This window comes from Loxodonta africana, chromosome 6 (genome assembly GCF_030014295.1).
Source record: "Loxodonta africana isolate mLoxAfr1 chromosome 6, mLoxAfr1.hap2, whole genome shotgun sequence".
Taxonomy (NCBI): Eukaryota; Metazoa; Chordata; class Mammalia; order Proboscidea; family Elephantidae; genus Loxodonta; species Loxodonta africana.
The window spans coordinates 37,804,182-37,825,206 of NC_087347.1; the positions used below are offsets into that span (position 1 = coordinate 37,804,182).

Sequence of the window (21,025 nt, forward strand, 5' to 3'; positions counted from 1 at the left end):
CTGGGAATTGATGTCATTCTCGAACACTACATATCTGAGGAGTGCTTCTAAATCAAAGTTGTCCCTGGGTGGTGAAAGTGGTTAATGTCCTTGGCTGCTAACGGAAAGATTGGAGGTTCAAGTCTACCCAGAGGTACCTCAGAAGAAAGGCCTGGTGTTCTACTTCCAAAAAACAGCCATTGAAAACCCTATGGAGCACAGTTACACTCTGACACACATACGGTTGTCATGACTTGGAGTTGAGTCAAAGACAACTGTTTGGTCTAAATCGGTAGGCTGGCTGCATTGGAGAAAGCTCTTCAGGCAGTCCCCTGGAGTCTATGAAACAGTGATGCTTGTGGGACGGCAGACAAGCAAATCATGATGCTAGTTTTAAAAACAAAAAGCAGCCCTAGAAGACAATTTGGGGTGGGGTAGAGCTCCTGTGTATTTTCCTGCTCTCCAAGTATCTCACAGTGTCTTGGGAGAGCTATTTATTTTTTTTAAAAAAGAAGTGTTTATTAATCTCAAGACAAAATGTACGTATTTCCAAAATTTGCTGCTTTTCACCATTTAAAATTTAAACGTTTAAAAAATTTTACATTTAAATATTGCATTTATTATTTTCCTTCCACGTCATGAAAGTAGTATATATTTTCAATAGAAAATTAAGGAAATAAAAAACAGCAAATAAAAAAAAGGAATAAAAATATAAAACTAGGACCTCTCACCTTGTTGTTCACTGATAACCACTATTAACATTTTGGTGTATGCACTGTTCAAATCTTTTTTTCTTACATAATCACATGCAAAATATTTTTATCAAAACCCGTATCATGTTGATGAAGTAGTTTAAGAAACATAATTATGTTTCTCACTGAGAAGAGTTTTTTGTTTGGAATTTTTTGTTGCGCTTTAGCGCGAGTCCCTCTGGAATTCATATGATTCTCACGAGTCACCCCAGATGGAGCCACCAACCCCCATCTCAGCAATTTCCATAGGCAAACGTTACAAAATGCTGGGCATGGAATGTATTTCTAGAGAGCTGCATAGGATGAGAAGTGCGCTCTTTGTCTCCAAGGTCATAATGGCTCTGCTGACTTTAATTCCATTCACTGCAGCTGGTGAGGACATCGCGAAAATGCCAGAGAGAATCAGAACCCCCTGCTCCATGACCCCAAAATGAAAGGAAAGAAAACAGAAACCCCCTTACGCACTACCCCCAGGCTCTTTTTCTGTTGGTCTTGCCACTGCAGCAGTCATCCTGCTATATATACTAGCTGCCGCTCTTGTCCGTATCAATCGGAGGCTGATCATTTGCTGTTAACAACCATGGGCAAGGTGAGCCAATGGAAGTGCCGTACTGTACCTATTGAGTCTACTGTATGTGGAGATGTACCTTCTTGCTGACTGCCTGTTGTCACCTTGCTTTCCACTGTAGATCACCTTCTACGAGGACCGGGGCTTCCAGGGTCACTGCTACCCATGCAGCAGTGACTGCCCCAACCTGCAGACCCACTTCAACTGCTGCAACTCCATCCGGGTGGACAGTGGTTGCTGGATACTCTATGAGTACCCCAACTACCAGGGACACCAGTACTTCCTGCGCCGGGGCGAGTACTCTGATTACCAGCAGTGGATGGGCCTCAGTGACTCAATCCGCTCCTGCCACCTCATCCCCCAGGTGAGTGTAGCTTTGTCTTGGGTCCCTTTGGGAATGAAAGTCTTTAAAAAATATCAGTCTTAAACCAAATAGTTACAATTAGGCAGCAGCAGGACTGGAAGTGATGTTAGTTCATGCGGCCCAGTCTAGCAGTTTCCTTGGGTGTGAGCCTTTTTTCATGAACTCTGTGCTGCTGTCTTTTCACTACTTGGTCCCTACTTTATATTTTAAATGTAATAAAAATAAATAAATAAAAGACCAAAAGATTAATTAAGAAAAAGCAGGGCATGAAAGAGACTGCAATTACCATCTGTTCAACATGTAATTTTAATGGATAGTTGTTACGGGTGCACAACAGGGTGAATGTAATTAATGTCACTATACACTGAAAAGGCAAAGGAAATGGCAAATGTTTTGTTATCTATATTTAGCCACTCACACAGAGAACACACACACACACAACACACAGAAAGATATATTTCTTTAAGTGGTCATTCCAGGCAACTTCAACCTAGAGATTCACCGGATCATCAAAATTTATAAATAAAATCTGGAGCTGTTTAATTGATTAAAACTACTTTTGCTTATTTCATTATTTGATTATTCTTCCTGGAGAACAAAGGCCCCTATGTATGGTGCAGTGGTTAAGAGCTTGGTTGCTAACCAAAATGTTGGCAGTTTAAATCCACCAGACTTTCCTTGGAAATCCTATGTGGCAGTTCTACTCTGTCCCATAGGATTGCTATGAGTCAGAATTGACTCAGTGGCAACAGATTTGGTTGTTTTTTATGTATATATGGTTTCTAGTTCTAAGTTATTGGTCAATTTCTATTAGGTCACTTTGAGGTGTGAACTTGAAGGAAGATTGTCCTAATTGTCAAGTGCTGCTATAACAGAAATACCACAAGTGGGTGACCTTAGCAAACAGACACTTATTTTCTCACTGTTTGGGAGGCTAGAAGTCCAAATTCACAGTGCCAGCTCTAGGGAAAGGCTTTCTGTCTTTTGCTCTGGGAGAGGTTCTTATCTCTTTTACAGCTTCTGCTCATTGGTTCCTTGGTAATCTTCATGTGGCCTGGCATCTTATCTTCTCCACCTCTGCTTGCTTGCCTGGTTGCTTGCTCAGTCTGCAATTTTTATATCTGAAAAGAAATTGACTTAACACACACCCTACACTAATACTGCCTCATTAAAATAACAAAGAAAAACCAGTCCCACATGGGATTATAAATACAGGTATAAAAATTTTTAAAATTGCCATCAGGTCTATTCTGACTCGTAGAGACCCTGTAAGACAGAGTAGCATTTCCCCATAGGGTTTCCAAGGCTGTAATCTTTATCAAAGCTGACCGTCACATCTTTCTCCTGAAGAGCAGCTGGTGAGCTTGAACCACAGACATTTTGGTCAGCAGTCAAGTGACTTTACCACGGTGCCACCAGATTTACAATACATATTTTAGGGGGACACAATTGAATCCATAATAAATGACATGATTCAAAACTGAACTTTGAGGTTCAATATTTTCTGGGGAGTGATTGTAGAGTTCTTAGAAGAGTGAAATGTGGGAGGCACGTGTCATTAAAACAAGGTTTTAATGAAGATTATTCTTGCTGCTGAGGGAAAATTAATAAATTGGGGGTAGGGGGTCAGAAAGGAAGCTCAAGAGCCAGATTGGAATTTGAACTGAAATGAGGTGATGAAAACAGAGGTATAGAAAAGGTACCATCTTATTTTTTAAGAGCTTAATAATCTATGTCTCATTGTCGTTAGGTGCCAATGAGTTGATTTCAACTCGTAGCAACCCTGTGTACAATGGAATGAAACACTGCCTGGTCCTGCATCATCCTCACGATCATTATGTTTGAGCCCATTGTTGCAGCCACTGTGTCAATCCATCTCATCAAGGCTCTTCCTCTTTTTCGCTGACCTTCTACTTTGCCAAGCATGAGGTCCTACCCCAGGGACTGGTCTCTCCTGATAAAATGTCCAAAGTATGTGAGACGAAGTCTCACCACCCTTGCTTCTAATGAGCATTTTGCCTGTACTTCTACTAACACAGATTTATTCATCTTTCTGGCAGTCCATGGTATATTTAATATTCTTCACAAACAGCATAATTCAAAAGCCTCAGTTCTTCTTCAGCCTTCCTAATTTATTGTCTAGCTTTTGCACGCATATAAAGTGATAGAAAAGACCATGACTTGGGTCAGGTGAACCTTAGTCCTCAAAGTGACATCTTTGCCTTCAAAAGAAGTCTTTTGTAGCCAGACTATATGAAGAAGAATCAGGCTTCAGAATTGAAGGAAGACTCATTAGCAACCTGCAATATGCAGATGACACAACCTTGTTTGCTGAAAGTGAAGAGGGCTTGAAGCATTTACAGATGAAGATGAAAGACTACAGCCTTCAGTATGGATCACACCTTACATAAAGAAAACAAAAATCCTCCCAACTGGACCAAAAAGCAACATCAAGATAAACGGAGGAAATATTGAAGTTGTCAAGGATTTCATTTTATTTGGATCCACAGTCAATGTCAGTGGAAGCAGCATTTTCCATAGTGTCCATGAAAAGCCTCACATTAGCCCTACAGAAAATAACTCAATATTGATTATTTATATATATATATAAACATAATTTTATTTATTTTGTTGTTGAAATACACAGAGCAAAACGTACACCAATTCAACAGTTTCTACATGTATCATTTAGTGACACTGATTACCCCCTTCTTTTCTCCTCCATTAATATAAATTCACTGCCCCAGAGGTTCCTACCTAATCTTTTGAGTTGCTGTTGTCAATTTGATTCCATATAGGTAATTCTCAAAAAAGCACAATGCTCAAGGCAGACATTTTTTGCTAGTTAAGCTAAACTATTATTTGGTTTTAAGAAGACTTCAGGGGATATTTCTGGTTTAAGGTTTAAAGATTACCTCTTGAAAAAGTAATATAGCAGACAATGGTTTTCCAATGACTCTCACTTTTCTTCTTTGAAAAGGACTTTCTCTAATAACAAACACTAAAGAGATGTCATAAATTTTATTTAAGCAAATCTTAATTCACCAGGATCAGAGTTTGGTGGTTAGAAAAACTCAAGGACTGCTGAGGTCTTTTCTTAGCTTTACCTGTAAATCATTAGACACACTAGAGTTGGGTGATCAGGGGAGGAACATTCCTTAACTCTGTGATATGGTTGTTCCAGAAGCAAACCTTGGCTTAAAAAAACTTCTAGTCAGGAGTTGGCAGGGAGGTGCAGGGGCTGGAACTTTAATCTTCCTCTATTTTTGTTCATTTACTTCTTTCCCATTTGCCACCTCAGCACCCCGGCACTTACAGAATGAAGATATATGAGAGAGAGGAATTCAGAGGACAAATGACAGAGGTCACAGATGACTGTCCCTCTCTTCAGGACCGCTTCCACCTCAATGAAATCCACTCCCTCAACGTGCTGGAGGGCTGCTGGGTCCTCTATGAGCTGCCCAACTACCGGGGGCGGCAGTACCTGCTGAGGCCGGGAGAGTACAGGAGATATCTTGACTGGGGGGCCGTGAATGCCAAAGTTGGTTCTTTTAGACGAGTCATGGATGTTTACTGAAATGTTTACTTTTTCCATTTTTCTCTTTTAAAATTTATTAAAACATTTAGCTTGTGTTTCTGGCACTAATAGAGTCCTGTCTTTCTTGCAATCTATTAAGCATTCAAAAGCAATAAAGGCATTTGGTCAAACACAAGAATGTGTGTTTTCAAGATGAAAAGCAAACTCGTACAAGAATATTATTTCCAGTAATATTTTAACAGCTAAACTATGTAAGCTTAAAGAAAAGTTCCATTCAGTTAGGCTAAATTCATTTGTGGTTAGGCCTTTACGGACTATCTGTAGCTACAATGATGAATTACTGCTTATTGAAACACCTCAGATTGTCCCTCCAGGTTATCACCACCAGAAATCTTCCCTGTATAGTCTGAGTCTTAGCTGATGAGGGAAGTTGTTCTTAACATTTGGACTTTAACTTTATCTCCATAAACAAATAAATAAACTATTACATTATCAGCTATTGTACTCCGTAACCTTCTAAAAGCCACCATCCTTTATCTCCCAATTCCATTTCCAACACTCCTTTCCTCTACTAGATTTCCAGCCCAAATATAGTTCACTATCTCTTTACTGTATGTACTTTGAAGAAGAATTTCCAAATATTCACCAAAACTACATGCACATTGGGAAACGCAGCCTCATATAATTTTAATAGGAAGTAAGGTATTATCACTATACATAGAGAATATATTAAGTGGAAAATAACTAAAGTTTTCCAGAGAAGTTTGTTTGATCGTATGTTTGTTTTATTTATTTTGAAAATTGATTAAAGTAGCTACTAACAAATTACAATATAATAAATAAAAGAGTGAAAGAAGTCAGTCACAAAAAGATAAATATGGTACGAGATCATTTCTATAAAAACTCATGAAAAGGCTTACAAACAAAAAGAAACAATCTTTGATGGTTATGAGGGGAGAGGAAGGGTGGTGTGTGAAAAACACTAAATAGACAATAGATAAATGGTAACTTTGGTGAAGCATAAGCCAGCACAACTTGACCAAATCAAGGTCATGGAAACACATCTAAACCCCCTGAGGGACTGAGTTACTGCGCTGAGGGCTGGGGACCATGGTCTTGGGGGAACACCTAGCTCAACTGGCATAACACAGTTTATAAAGAAAATGTTCTACATCTTACTTCGCTGAGTAGCATCTGGGGTCCTAAAAGCTTGTGAGTGGCCATCTAAGATACTCCACTGGTCTCACCCTGTATGGATCAAGGAAGAATGAAGAAAACTAAAGACATGAGGACTAAAGGACTAATGGACTACAAATACCACAGCCTTCACCAGACTGAGTCCATTACAACTAGATGGTACCTGGCTAGCTCCACGAACTTCTCTGACAGGGATCACAATAGAGGGTTCCAGATAGAGCTGGAGAAAAATGTAGAACAAAATTCTAACTCACACATAAAAGACCAGACTTGGTGGTTTGACAGAGACTGGAGAAAACCTGAAAGTATGGCCCCAGACACCCTTTTAACTCAATATTGAAGTCACTCCTGAGGTTCACCCTTCAGCCAAAGATTAGACAGGCCCATAAAACAAAACGAAACTATATGGGCACAGCAGCCCAGGGGCAAGGATGAGAATGCAGGAGGGGACAGGAAAGCTGGTAATGGGGAGCCCAAGGTCAAGTAGGGAGAGTGTTGACATGTCATGGGGTTGCAACAAACATCACAAAATGATATGTGTATTCATTGTTTAATGAGAAACTAATTTGCTCTGTAAACCTTCATCTAAAGCACACACGGAGCCCTGGTGGCACAGTGGTTAAGAGCTACAGCTGCTAACCAAAAGGTCAGCAGTTCAAATCTACCTGCTGCTCCTTGGAAACCCTATGGGGCAATTCCACTCTGTTCTATAGGGTTGCTATGAGTCGGAACCTAACAACAACAACAACGAAGTATACACACACACACACACACATAAAGGTGAGTGAGGATATTGGGTTACAGGAAAAACCAGAGTAGGAGAGATGAGATGAAGCCGGGAATAAAGTTTGAGAGCATTACCCAGCCTATGCCCTGAATTCAGACTTCTAGCCTTCAGAGCTGTGAGAAAATAAATTTTTGTTCTTAAAGCCACCTACTTTGTGGTATTTTGTTATGGCAACATTAAGATCCTGCATCTTTTTAATCAAGTCTTTCTTCCTGAAAATTAGTTCTTCCATCCCCGAGGTACAAGAGATTGATACGCTCCCTCTAACCACAACAAAAAGAGATAGTCAACAGTGGGGAGTCATCTGAGGAAGGAATTATACCCAAATAATTCCTAACTCTACCCCTTACTCCTTCCCTTCCTCCTCTCCTAAAATGAAGACGAGGACCTCAAAGAGAAAAGAGGGTCTGAGGTGAAAGCACCATCCAGGCCTGGAATGGGAGGAGAGGTGCCCTACAGGATCTCACTAACTTCTACAGTTGATGCTAGAAAGACTTAAGACTTTGAGGGAATGCTGGGAATGGGTGAATATAAAAAAGGCATGAGTTCACTTAAGATTGGATGTTGTCAGAAAATGGGTAATTTTATAATCAAGTATCTCATTAAATCTTATGTGTAGGGGATACATAGACTAGACTCTAACAAGACTAGAACAAGGATAAAGTTGTAATTGATAAAGAAGTTAATCAATTTGGCAAGAGAGGGAATGTTTGGTATTTTGTGGGCAGTGGATTGAATTTCCACCACTCGTCTGTCAGTCTGTCATACTGTGGTGGCTTATGTGTAGCTGTAATGTGAAAGCTATGCCACCAATATTTCAAATGCCAGAAGGGTCACCCATGGTGTATAGATTTCAGCAGAACTCCCAGACTAAGGCAGACTGAGAAGAAGGACACGGAGATCTGCTGAAAAAATTGGCCAGCAAAAACCTTTTAAATAGCAGCAGAACACTGTCTGATACAGCGTCGGAAGACGAGCCATTTAGTTTGAAAGTCATTCAAGGTACAACTTGGGAAAAGATGCCTCTTCATAGTAGAGTCAGCCTCACTTGATGTGGATGGAGTAAAGCTTTTGGGCTTGCTGATGTGGCACAACTCAAAATGAGAAGAAACAGCTGCAAACATCCATTTGTCACTGGGGCATAGAATGCATGATGTATAAATCTAAGGAAATTAGAAGTTGTCAAAAATGAAATGGAACTTTGCAGATTGATATACTCCGGTATCAGTGAGCTGAAATGCGCTGGTATAGGCCATTTTGAATCAGACAATCATGTGGTCTACCATGCCGAAATGACAAATAGAAGAGGAATGGCATCACATCCATTATCAAAGAGAACATTTCAAGATCTAATCTGAAGTACAATGCAGTCAGTGATAGGATAATATCCATACACTTACAAGGAAGGCCAGTTATCACAACTATGATACAAATTTACATACCAACCACTAATGCCAAAGTTGAAGAAATTCAGATTTTCACCAACTTCAGCAGTCTGAAATTGATCAAACATGCAATCAGGATGCATTGATAATTGTTAGTTATTGGAATGTGAAACAAAGAAGAAGAATCAGTAACTGGAAAACATGGCCTTGGTGATAGAAACACCACCATAGATTACATGATAGAATTTTGCAAGACCAACAACCTATTCATTGGAAACATCTTTTTTCAACAACATAAATGGCAATCATACATGTGGACCTCGGCAGATGAAATACACAGAAATTAAACGGACTACATCTGTGGAAAGAGATGATGGAAAAGCTCAATATCATAAGTCAGAAGAAGACCAGGGACCAACTGTGGAACAGGTCATCAATTGCTCATATGAAAGTTCAAGTTGAAGCTGAAGAAAATTAAAACAAGTCCATAAGACCCAAAGTACGGCCTTGTGTATATCCCACCTGAATTTAGAGACCATCTTAAGAATAGATTTGATGTATTGACAGCTAATGACTGAAAACCAGGGGAGTTGCAGGATGACATCAAGGACGTCATACATGAAGAAAGCAAAAGGTCGTTAAAAAGACAGGGAAGAAAAAAAAAATAGATTTCAAAAGAGACTTTGAAGCTTTCTCTTGAACATAGAGTAGCAAGAGCAAATGGAAAGAAATGATGAAGTAAAAGAGCTGAACAGAAGATTTCAAAATGTGGCTTGAGAAGAAAAGTAACAGAATGAAGTGTGCGAAGACCTAAAAGGGAAAAACATGCTCAGCATTTCTCAAGCTGAAAGAACTGAAGAGAAAATTCAAGCCTCGAGTTGAAATACTGAAGATGCTATGGACAAAATATTAAACAACTCAAGAAGCATCAAAAGAAGGTGGAAGGAATACACAGAGTCACTGTACCAAAAAAAAAAAAAAAAACTGGTTGATGTTCAAACATTTTAGGAGGTAGCCTATGATCGAGAACCAATGGCATTAAAGGAAGAAGTCCAAGCTGCGCTGAAGGCATTGGTGAAAAACAAGGTTCCAGGAATTGACAGAATACCAACTGATATGTTTCAACAAAAGGATGCAGTGCTGGAAATGCTCATTCATCCATGCTGAGAAATTTGGAAGATAGCTACCTGGCCAACTGACTGGAAGAGATCCATATTTGTACCCATTCCAAAGAAAGGTGATCCAACAGAACAGGGAAATTATCGAACAATATCATTAATATCACACGCAAGCAAAATTTTGCTGAAGATCATTCAAAAGTAGTTGCAGCAATACATTGAAAGGAAACTGCCAGAAATTCAAGCCAGATTCAGAAGAGGATATGGAACAGCAGATATCATTGCTGATGTCAGAATGAACTTGACTGGAAGCAGAGAACACCAGAAAGATTGTTACCTGTGTTTTATTGACTATATAAAGGCATTCGACTGGGTGGATCATAACAAATAATGGATAACATTGTGAAGAATAGGAATTCCAGAACATTTCATTGTGCACCAGCAGAACCTGTACAAAGACCAAGGGCCGGTTGTTGGAACAGAACAAGCAAGGGATACTGTGTGGTTTAAACTTAGAAAAGTTGTACGTCAGGGTTGTAGGCTTTCATCATACTTATTCAATCTCTATGCTGAGCAAATAATACGAGAGGCTGGACTATATGACGAACAGAGAGCATCAGGATAGGAGGAAGACTCATTAATAACCTGTTATACGCAGATGACACAGTCTTGCTTGCTAAAAGTGAAGAGGACTTGAAGCACTTACTGATGAAAATCAAAGACTGCAGGCTTCAGTATGGATTATGCTTCAACATAAAGAAAACAAAAACCCTCACACTGGACTAATAAGCAACTTCACAATAAACGAAGAAAAGATTCAAGTTCTCGAGGATTTCATTTTACTTGGCTTCATAATCAATGCCCCTGGAAGCAACACTCAGGAAATCAAACAGTGTATTGCATTAAGCAAATCTACTGCAAAAGATTTTTTATAGTGCTAAAAAGCAAAGATGTCACTTTGAAGACCAAGGCGCACCTGAACCAAGCTCAGGTATTTTTCAGTAACCTCATATGCACACAAAAACTGAACAACTAATTAGGAAAACCAAAGAAGAACTGAGGTATTTGAATTATGGTGTTGGGGAAGAATATTGAATATAGCATGGAGTTTTTACCAAAAGAATGCACAAATCTGTCTTGGAAGAAGTACAGCCAGAATTCTCCTTTGAAGAGAGGATGGTGAGATTTTGTCTCATGTGCTTTGGACTTGTTATCAGGCGGGACCAATCACTGGAGAAGGATATCATACTTGGCAAAGCAGAGGGTTAGCGAAAAAGAGGAAGACTCTCAATGAGAAGGATTGACACAGTGTCTGCAACAATCAGCTCAAACGTAACAAAGATTGTGAGGATGGCACATGACAAGGCAGTGTTTTCGGTCCTTGTACACAGTGTCACTATGAGTTGGAACCCAATAGAAGGCAATTAACAACAATAATGACAACACAGTGACTATGTTTTTGTGCTTTGACAAAATTATGAAGTGGCCTTATTTTGTCTCGTTTCATCATGGTCTCAGAATTTCCTTGTCTGAAGTTGATATTCTGTGAGATTTTTTATTTCTAACTAGGAGAGTTAATGACCTGTGAGTGCTAGAAAAAAACCCGCTGCCGTTGAGTAGATTCTGACTCAAAGCAACCCTGTAGGACAAAGTAGAGCTGCCTCATAGGATTTCCAAGGAGCAGTTGGTGGATTTGAACTTCTGACCTTTTGGTTAGCACCCAAATGCTTAATCACCGCGCCACCAGGGCCCTGGGAGCACTAGGCCAGCTTCCAAATGTCAGAGGTTGTTCTTTTTTTCTTTCTAATCCATTGCACTGTTTCCCATGAGATGTTCGTTGTTAGGTGCCATAGAGTCAGTTTCAACTCATAGCTATCTTATGCACAAGACAACAAAACACCACCCGTTCCTGTACCATCCTCACAATTGTTATACTTGAGCCTATTATTGAAACCACTGTGTCAATCCATCTCATTGAGGGTCTTCCTCTTTTTTGCTGACTCTCCACTCTACCAAGCATGATGTCCTTCTCCAGGGACTGTTCCCTCCTCATAACTTTTCCAAAGTATGTGAGATGAAGCCTATCCATCCTCACCTCTAGGGAGCATTCTGGATGTACTTCTTGTGAAGACAGATTTGATCCTTCTCCTGGTAGTCCATGGGTATAGTCAATACTTTTTGCCAACACCATGATTCAAAGGCATGAATTCTTTTTCAAGCTTCTTTATTCATTGTCCAGCTGTTGCATGATTATGAGATGATTGAAAACACCCTGGCTTGGTTCAGGTGCACTTTAGTCCTTAAAGTAACATCTTTGCTTTTTAACACTTCAAAGAGTTCTTTTGCAGCACATTTGCCCAATGCGATGGGTCCTTTGATTTCTTGACTGTTGCTTCCATGGGCGTTACTTGTGGATGCAAGTAAAATGAAATCCTTGACAAGTTCAATCTTTTTTCCGCTTATCATGATGTTGCTTATTGGTCCAGTTGTGAAAATTTTTATTTTCCTTATGTTAAGGTGTAATCCATATTGAAGACTGTAGTCTTTGATCTTCATCAATAAGTGCTTCAATTCCTCTTCACTTTTAGCAAGCAAGGCTGTGTCATTTGCAAAACACAGGTTGTTAATGAGCCTTCCTTCAATCCTGATGCCCCATTCTTCTTCATATAGTCCAACTTCTCAGATTATTTGTTTAGGATACAGATTGAATAAGTATGGTGAAAGAATACGACCCTGACGCACTCCTTCCCTGACTTTAAACCACACAGTATCCCCTTGTTCTGTCCAAATGACTGCCTCTTGGTCTGTATACAGGCTCCTCATAAGCACAATAAAGTGTCCTGGAATTCCCATTCTTAACAATGTTATCGGTAATTTGTTATGATCCACCTAGTCGAATGCCTTTGCATAGTCAATAAAACACAGGTAACAATCTTTTCGATATTCTCTGCTTTCAGCCAGTATTCATCTGATATCAGCAATGGTATCTCTCATTTCACATCCTCTTAAAAAAAAAAAAAATTTTTTTTTTTTTTCTCTGAATCTGGCTTAAATTTCTGGGCGTTCCCTTTTGATGTACTGCTGCAACTGCTTTTAAATGATCTTCAGCAAAATTTTGCTTGCGTGTGATATTAATGATATTGTTCGATAATTTCCCTGTTCTGTTGGATCACCTTTCTTTGGAATGGGTACAAATATGGATCTCTTCCAGTCAGTTGGCCAGGCAGCTATCTTCCAAATTTCTCAGCATGGATGAGTGAGCATTTCCAGCACTGCATCCTTTTGTTGAAACATATCAGTTGGTATTCTGTCAATTCCTGGAACCTTGTTTTTCACCAATGCCTTCAGCGCAGCTTGGACTTCTTCCTTTAATGCCATTGGTTCTCGATCATAGGCTACCTCCTAAAATGTTTGAACATCAACCAGTTTTTTTTTTTTTTTTTTGGTACAGTGACTTTGTGTATTCCTTCCAGCTTCTTTTGATGTTTCTTGCGTCATTTAATATTTTGCCCATATTGGAACGCGAGGCTTGAATTTTCTCTTCAGTTCTTTCAGCTTGAGAAATGCTGAGCATGTTCTTCCCTTTTAGTTTTCTAACTCCAACTCTTTGTACATTTCATTCTAATACTTTACTTTGTCTTCTCAAGCTGCCCTTTGAAATCTTCTGTTCAGCTCTTTTATGTCATCATTTCTTCTAATGGCTTTAGCTACTCAAAGTCAAGAGCAGGTTTCAGAATCTCTTCTGACATCCATTTTAGTCATTTCTTTCATTCCTATCTTTTTAATGACCTCCTACATTCTTCACGTATGATGTCCTTGGTGTCATTTCACAACTTGTCTGGTCTTTGGTTATTAGTGTTTAGTGAGTCCAATCTATTCTTGAGATGGTCTCTAAAATCAGGTGAAATATACTCAAGGTCGTACTGTGGCATTCGTGGCCCCTGGCCGTATTCAGACTGAGGATATTGGGCTTTCTCATCATCTCTTTCCACAGATGTAGGCAATTTGATTCCTGTGTATTCCATTAGGTGAGGTCTTTCTGTATAAAACTAAAAACCAAACCCATTGCTGTCGAGTCACACTCATAGTGACCCCATATAGTCACCATTTATGTGGGTGAAAAAAGGTATTTGCAATAAAGAAGTCATTGGTCTTGTAAAATTCTATCATGTGATGTGAGGCATTGTTTCTATCACCAAGGCCATATTTTCCAACTACTATGCCTTCTTCTTTGTTTCCTACTTTCACATTCCAATCACCAGTAATTATCAATGCATCCTGATTGCATGTTTGATGAATTTCAGACTGCAGAAGTTGGTAAAAATCTTCAATTTCCTCATCTTTGGCATTAGTGGTTTGTGCATAAATTTGAATAATAGTCTTATCAACTGGTTTTCCTTGTAGGCATATGGGTATTCTCCTATCACTGGCAGGATAGATCTAGTGTGTCAGGATAGATCTTGAAATGTTCTTTTTACGATGAATGCAGCACCATTCTTCTATTTGTTGTTCCTGGCATAGCAGACCATTTGACTGTCCAACTGAAATTGGTCAATACTAGTCCATTTCAGCTCATTAATGACTAGAATATTGATGTTTATGCATTCCATTTCATTTGCGACAGTTTCCAATTTTCCTAGATTCATGCTTCATACATTCCAGGTCCTGTTATTAATGGATGTTTGCAGATGTTTCTTCTCATTTTGAGTCGTGCCACATCAGCAAATGAGGGTCTCAAAAGCTTGACTCCATCCACATCAATATGGTCAACTCTAATTTGAGGAGGCAGTTCTTCCCCAGCTGTATTTTGAGTGCCTTTCAAGCTAAGGGGCTCATCTTCCAACACTGTATCAGACAATGTTCTGCTGCTATTCATAAGGTTTTCACTGGCTAATTTTTTCAGAAGTAGACCACCAGGTACTTCTTCCTAGTCCATCTTAGTCTGAAAGCTCGGCTGAAACCTGTTCATTGTGGGTGACCCTGCTGGTATTTGAAATACCGGTGGCATAGCTTCCAGCATCACAGCAACATGTAAGCCGCCACAGTCTGACAAACTGACAGATGTATGGGGTCCCACAATATAAGTACCAAGAAATAACTACATTTCTTGAGGGGTTAAATAGCCCACCAATTCATGCAGGTACTAAATGAATGTCCTGAGTCCAGGCAGCTTAGGAAGTTTTACTACCTCCCTCTCCTCTGGGAAGGGCTAGACAACCTGTAAAGCAATATACTGCTCAGTCATGGACCCAATGACCATATAAGCCTTCCATTTGGTTCTTATCAGGAGCCCTGGTGAAGCAGTGGTTAAGCACTCAGTTGCTAACTGAGAGGTTGGCAGTTCAAACAAAGCAACAGCTCTGCAGAAGAAAGATGTGGCACTCTGCTTCCATAAGTATTTACAGCCTTGGAAGCGCTACTGGGCACTTCTACCCTGTTCTATAGATCTCGATGAGTCAGAATCCATTCCATGGCAATGGATTAATGGGTGGTTCCTTTTCTTATGAGAAGTTGATCGCTAGGTGCTGATTTCCAGTTAAATGAAGAGTACCCACCAAAGGGGAAGTTAATAGCTATTAAAGCATCGGGTCAAGGCAGTGAGGCCTAGGAAAGATCAGAACCTAGGTTTCTCCTGCACTGGAATGGCAAATCACGTAAAGAATGGAATTTTAAGATAAAGTGGTCTTTATCAACAAAGAAAATTAGAGTTAGCCGATTTCTACTTTATGGGCAGCTTCTCTGGAATTCTGGAGCATTTTTATAATGGCAGAGATTTTCTCCAGAAAATATACACAGCATAATTGAATCATATATGTTGAAACATGAATTTCAGGTCAAAAGTTCAGCCTGATGTCCTGATAAATTTAGAGAACACTAGGAATCCAAATGAAAGCAACTCTAAAGACTCATCAGAACAGCCCATACAGGACAGCATTAGAATGTACTAGAGACTGACGGCAAAATCAACAGTTATTTCCATTGAATTCAGCAAGTAAAAGGAATCCATAAAATCCCCTTACTCACCAGGCGGGCCCCCTTTTGTGTTGTTCTTGCAGACACAGCAGCCGTCCTGCTATATAGACCCATCGTCGCTGCCGCCAGCCAGTCACACTGAACTCGCATCATCCCTGTCAACCAGCCATGGGAAAGGTGAGCAGAACACAAGTTAGACAGAAAGAAAAAACAGCCTCCATACAAGGTCTATGGAGCCCTGGTGGTGCAATACTTAAGCACTTGGTTGCTGATCGGAACTGTCAGAGTTTCAAATCCATCAGCTGCTCCATGGGAGAAAGATGTGGCAGTCTGCTTCCACAAAGATTTACAGCCTTGGAAACCCTCTGAGGCATTCATACTCTGTCCTCTGGGGTCACTATGAGTCAGAGTGGACTGGACAGTAATGAGTTTTTTTGTTTGCTTTAATACAAGGTCTAAGGAGTCCTGGAGACTCAATGGTTAAGTGTTCGGTGCTAACAAAAAGGTCAGCCGTTTGAACCTACCCAGCAGCTTCTCGGGAGAAAGAGAGGGTGATTTGCTCCCTTAAACGTTACAGTCTAGGAAATCCTAGGAGCAGTTCTACTCTGTCCTATAGGGTCACTATGAGTAGAAATCAACTCTACTGCACACAACAACAACAATTGTTGGCAATTGCTGACTTCAGTTTTTCTTTCATTGTGCAAGAGAAGGTCTACTGAAAGCAAGCAATAATTTGGAATTATCTTTCCTTTGCAGATCACCTTCTATGAGGACCGGGGCTTCCAGGGCCGCTGCTATGAGTGCAACAGCGACTGCCCCAACCTGCAGCTCTACTTCAGCCGCTGCAACTCCATCCGGGTGGACAGTGGTTGCTGGATACTCTATGAGCGCCCCAACTACCAGGGGCACCAGTACTTGCTGCGCCGGGGCGAGTACCCCGACTACCAGCAGTGGATGGGCGTCAATGACTCAATCCGCTCCTGCCACCTCATCCCTCCGGTGAGTGGGGCTTTGTCTTGGGTCCCTTTGGGAATGAAAGCCATTTAAAAATATCATTCTTGAGCCAAATGGTTACAATTAGACAGCAGCAGGAGTGGAAGTGATATTAGTGCATGCAGCCCAGTCTGGGAGGTGCCTCAGGTGTGAGCCTTTTTTCCTGAACTCTGTGCTGTTGTCTTTTCACTACATGATCCCTAACTTTATATTTTAAATGTAATAAAAAATTAAAAGACCAAAAGACTAATTAAGAAAAAGCGGGGCATGAAAGAGACTGAAATTACCATCTAAAAAAGGACAGTTGGGATGGGTGCACAACATAGTGAACACAATTACTGTCACTATACACACAAAAGGCTGAAATGGCAAAGGTTTGTTATATATATATTGCCACACACATAAAAAAGAGATGTAATTTTCTTAAGTGGTCATTCCAGGTCATTTCAACCTAGAAGTCCAACATATCAAAATTTATAAATACAATCTGGGACTGTTTAGTTGATTAAAAAATACTTTTGCTTATTTCCCTATTTGATTATTCTTCCTGGAGACTCTGGGCCCCTATGTACAGGTTGCTAGTTCTAATTTAGTGGTCAATTTCTATTAGCTCACTTTGAGGTATAAACAAAAAGGAAGACTGTTTTAGTTATCAAGTGCTGCTATAACAGAAATTCCACAAGGGGTGACATTAACAAATAGAAACTTATTTTCTCACTGTATAGGAGGCTAGAAGTCCAAATTTAGGGCACCAGCTCTAGGGGAAGGGTTTCTCTGTCTATGGGCTCTGGGGGAATGTTCTTGTCTCTTTTTCAGCTTCTGCTCTTTGGTTCCTTGAGGATCTTCATATGGCCTGCCATCTCTCTTCTCCTATCTCTCCTTGGTTGCCTGGTTGCTAGCTCAGTCTGCTCTAATACTCCCTCATTAACATAACAAAAACCCATTCTCCAATGGGCTTATAGTCACCGGTGTAGACCAAAAAACACATTGCCATGGATTGGATTCCGACTCACAGGGACCGTGTAGGATAGACTAGAACTGCCCCATAGGGTTTCTAAGGCTGTAATGTTCACCAAAGCAGACTGCCACATCTTTCTTCTGCAGAGGGGCTGGTTGGTTTGAACCACCAACCTTTCAGTTGGCAGCCAAGTGCATTAACCTCCATATTTACAATACATATTTTTGGAGGACACATTCAATTCATAACAGTTGCCATGATCCAAAGCTGAACTTTGAGGTTCAACATTCTCTGGGGAATGATTGCAGAGTTCTTAGAAGAGTTGAGTATAGGAGGCGGTGTGTCATTAAAACAGAGTTTAATGAAGATGATTCTTGTTGCTGGGAGAAAATTAATAAATTGAGGGTAGGAGAGCACAAAGGAAGCTCAAGGGTCAGGTTGGAATTTGAAATGAACTTCAGATGATGAAAACATCAAGGGCTTAATAGTCTATGTCTCATGTTGTAGTTAGGTATTGCCAAGCCGTTTCTGATTAATAGTGACCCTATGTATAATAGAATGAAACAGTACCTGGTCCTGTGTCATCCTCACAATCTTTGAGCCCATTGTTGTAGCCACTATGTCAATCCATCTCTTTGAGAGTTTTCCTCTTTTCTGATGACCTTCTACACTACCAGGCATGATGTCTTTCTCCAGAAATTGATCCCTCTTAATAACACATCCAAAGCAGGTGAGACAAAGTCTCTCCATCCTCGCTTCTAAGGAAAATTCTGGCTTACTTCTTCCCAGACAAATTTGTTCCTTATTCTGGTAGTCCATATATATATTTTATGGTATATTCAATATTCTTCACCAATACCATAATTCAAATGCCTCAATTCTTCTTTGGTCTTCCTTATTCATTGTCTTGCTTTCACACACATATGAGACAATTGAATATACCATAGATTGGGTCAGATGCACCTTAGTCCTCAAGGTGACATTTTCGCTTTTTAACATTTTAAAGAAGTTTTTGCATTTAGACCATACGAAGAAGAATGTGGCATCAGGATTGGAGGAAGACTCATTAACAACCTGCAATATGCAGAAGACTCAAACCTGATAGTTCAAAGTGAAGTGGACTTTAAGTACTTACTGATGAAGATCAAAGATTACATACAGCCTTCAGTATGGATTACACCCTAACATAAAGAAAACAAAAATCCTCACAACTGGACCAATAAGCAACATCAAAATAAATGGGGAAAATATTGACGTTTCAAGGATTTCATTTATTTGGATCTACAATCAATGTCCATGGAAGCAGAATGTCCCATAGTGTCCACGAAAATCCTCACATTAGTCTTACAGAAAATAGCTCAATGTTGATTCCTTTTATATATATATAATTTTATTTATTTTTGTTGTTGAGAACATATGCTGCAAAACATACACCAAGTCACAAGTTTCTACGTGTACTGTTTAGTGACATTGATTATATTCTTTGAACTGTTTAACCGTTCTCACCTCCTTTTCTGAATTTTCCTCCTCTGTTAACATAAATTCACTGCCCTCCAAGATTCCTATGTAATGTTTTGAGTTGCTGTTGTCAACTTGATTCCATATAGATAAGCTCTTAAAGCAGCATAATGCTTAAGGCAGACATTTTTTGCTAGTTAAGCTCAACTATTGTCTGGTTTTAAGAAGACTTCAGGGCATATTTTTTATTTAAGTTTTAAAGATTATCTCTTTAACAAAATATAGCAGATGATGGTTTTCCAATGACTCTCACTTTTCTCCTTTGAAAAGGACTTTCTCTAAAACAAATACTGAAGAGATGTGATAAATTTTATTTGAGCAAATCTTAATTCACAAGGACCAGAGGTTGGTGGTTCGAAGCTGAAGGACTGCTGAGGTCTGTTCTTAGCTTTGCCTATAAATCATTAGACTCACTAGAGTGTGGGTGATCAGGGAGGAAACTCTCCTTAACTCTGCAACATGGTTGTTCTGGAAACAAACCTGGGCTTAAAAGAACTTCTGGCCAGGAGTTGGCAGGGAGGTGCAGGGGCTGGAACTTTAATCTCTCTGTTTTTGTTCATTTACTTCTTCTTTCTTGTCTGCCACCTCAGCACGCCGGCACTTACAGAATGAAGATATACGAGAGAGAGGAATTCAGAGGACAAATGACAGAGGTCACAGATGACTGTCCCTCTCTTCAGGACCGCTTCCACCTCAATGAAATCCACTCCCTCAATGTGCTGGAGGGCTGCTGGGTCCTCTATGAGCTGCCCAACTACCGGGGGCGGCAATACCTGCTGAGGCCAGGGGAGTACAGGAGATATCTTGACTGGGGGGCGGTGAATGCCAAAGTTGGTTCTTTCAGACGAATTATGGATGTTTACTGAAATGTTTGCATTTTCCATTTTTCTCTTTTAGAATCTATTAAAACATTTAGCTTATGTTTCTGGCACTAATAGAGTCCTGTCTTTCTTGCAATCTGTTGAGCACTCAAAAGCAATAATGGCATTTGGTCGGCATTTGGTCAAACACAAGAACACGTGTTTTCAAGATGAAAAGCAACTTCTTATGAAGAATATTATTTCCAGTTTTTTTTTTTTTTTTTAATGTCTAAACTCTGGAGGCTGAAAGAAAAGTTCCATTCATTTGGGCTAAATTCACTTGCGGTTAGTCCTTTACGGACTTATTTGTAGTTCCAATGATGAATTAGTGCTTATTGAAACACCTCAAATTGTCCCTCCAGGTTATCACCACCAGATATCTTCCCTATGTCGTCCAAATCTTAGCTGATGTGGAAAGTTGTTCTCAGCATTCTCACATTTACCTTACTTCCATAAACAAACAAACTGGTACATTATCACCTATTATACTCCATATCCTTCTAAAGCCATTACCATTTTTCTTCCAATTCTATTGTTACCAGAATAAGGTTCTTGCCTCTCACTGGTCAAGAATGAGCAGGCAAGGCACGTAGAGTGTTCCACACAAACAAAGCTTTATTGAAGAGGCTTGCAAGTGGAGACAAGGAGGACCCAAAGCAACGCTTACCCCTTCTCACAGAACAAAAGATGGGCCTGGGTTTTTAAAAGTTCTTGGGCAGAAAAGATACATGTTTATTCATAGGCACAGGCATATGTTAACCACGGTGCATGCATGAAGCAGCTTTTCAAAATGGCTTCTGTCCTGGAGGCCTCTGGGATTCGTAGCAGGACTTATTATGGAGTGTTGTGCCTGCACAGTCTCTCAGCTCCCCGGGTTCGATTCCCCAGCTGGGCTGCAGTCCCTCACTGCCCCTGGAGGAAGGTCACACAGTGATCACAGGTGGATGTTCTGCGCATGTTCCTTGGGCTGGTTTTCTCCAGCTGCTTCTGAAAGATAACTTTAAAGAAGTTTGCAGGCTATATCCTGATACCCTG

General features: G+C 40.1%; 2 protein-coding genes across 3 annotated transcripts; both read left to right on the plus strand.

Moving 5' to 3' along the window:
- Nucleotides 1-1,311: 1,311 nt before the first annotated feature.
- Nucleotides 1,312-5,720, plus strand: LOC100672877 (gamma-crystallin B-like). Of its 2 annotated transcripts, none has more exons than XM_010602270.3 (3): nucleotides 1,312-1,320; nucleotides 1,421-1,669; nucleotides 4,965-5,720. In XM_010602270.3, the coding sequence occupies exons 1-3, from the start codon at nucleotides 1,312-1,314 to the stop codon at nucleotides 5,238-5,240; spliced, it is 534 nt and encodes a 177-aa protein (XP_010600572.2). In that variant the 3' UTR covers nucleotides 5,241-5,720. The 2 variants fall into 2 exon arrangements, with proteins under 2 accessions (XP_010600572.2, XP_003406144.2); XM_003406096.3 differs by having other exon boundaries at nucleotides 1,421-1,663.
- Nucleotides 5,721-15,829: 10,109 nt separating this feature from the next.
- LOC100673159 (gamma-crystallin B) lies at nucleotides 15,830-20,207 on the plus strand. The gene is made up of 3 exons (XM_003406097.4): nucleotides 15,830-15,838; nucleotides 16,418-16,660; nucleotides 19,721-20,207. Exons 1-3 carry the CDS (start codon nucleotides 15,830-15,832, stop codon nucleotides 19,994-19,996), a joined length of 528 nt encoding a protein of 175 aa, XP_003406145.1. The 3' UTR covers nucleotides 19,997-20,207.
- Nucleotides 20,208-21,025: the final 818 nt, after the last annotated feature.

Bases quoted from the DNA above. Each gene is read 5' to 3' on its own strand.
- LOC100672877 (XM_010602270.3), top strand. The intron at 1,670-4,964 runs GTAGCTTTGTCT...TTGCCACCTCAG, and splicing joins ACCTCATCCCCCAGGTGAGT to CACCCCGGCACTTACAGAAT.
- LOC100673159 (XM_003406097.4), top strand. The intron at 16,661-19,720 runs GTGAGTGGGGCT...CTGCCACCTCAG, and splicing joins CCTGCCACCTCATCCCTCCG to CACGCCGGCACTTACAGAAT.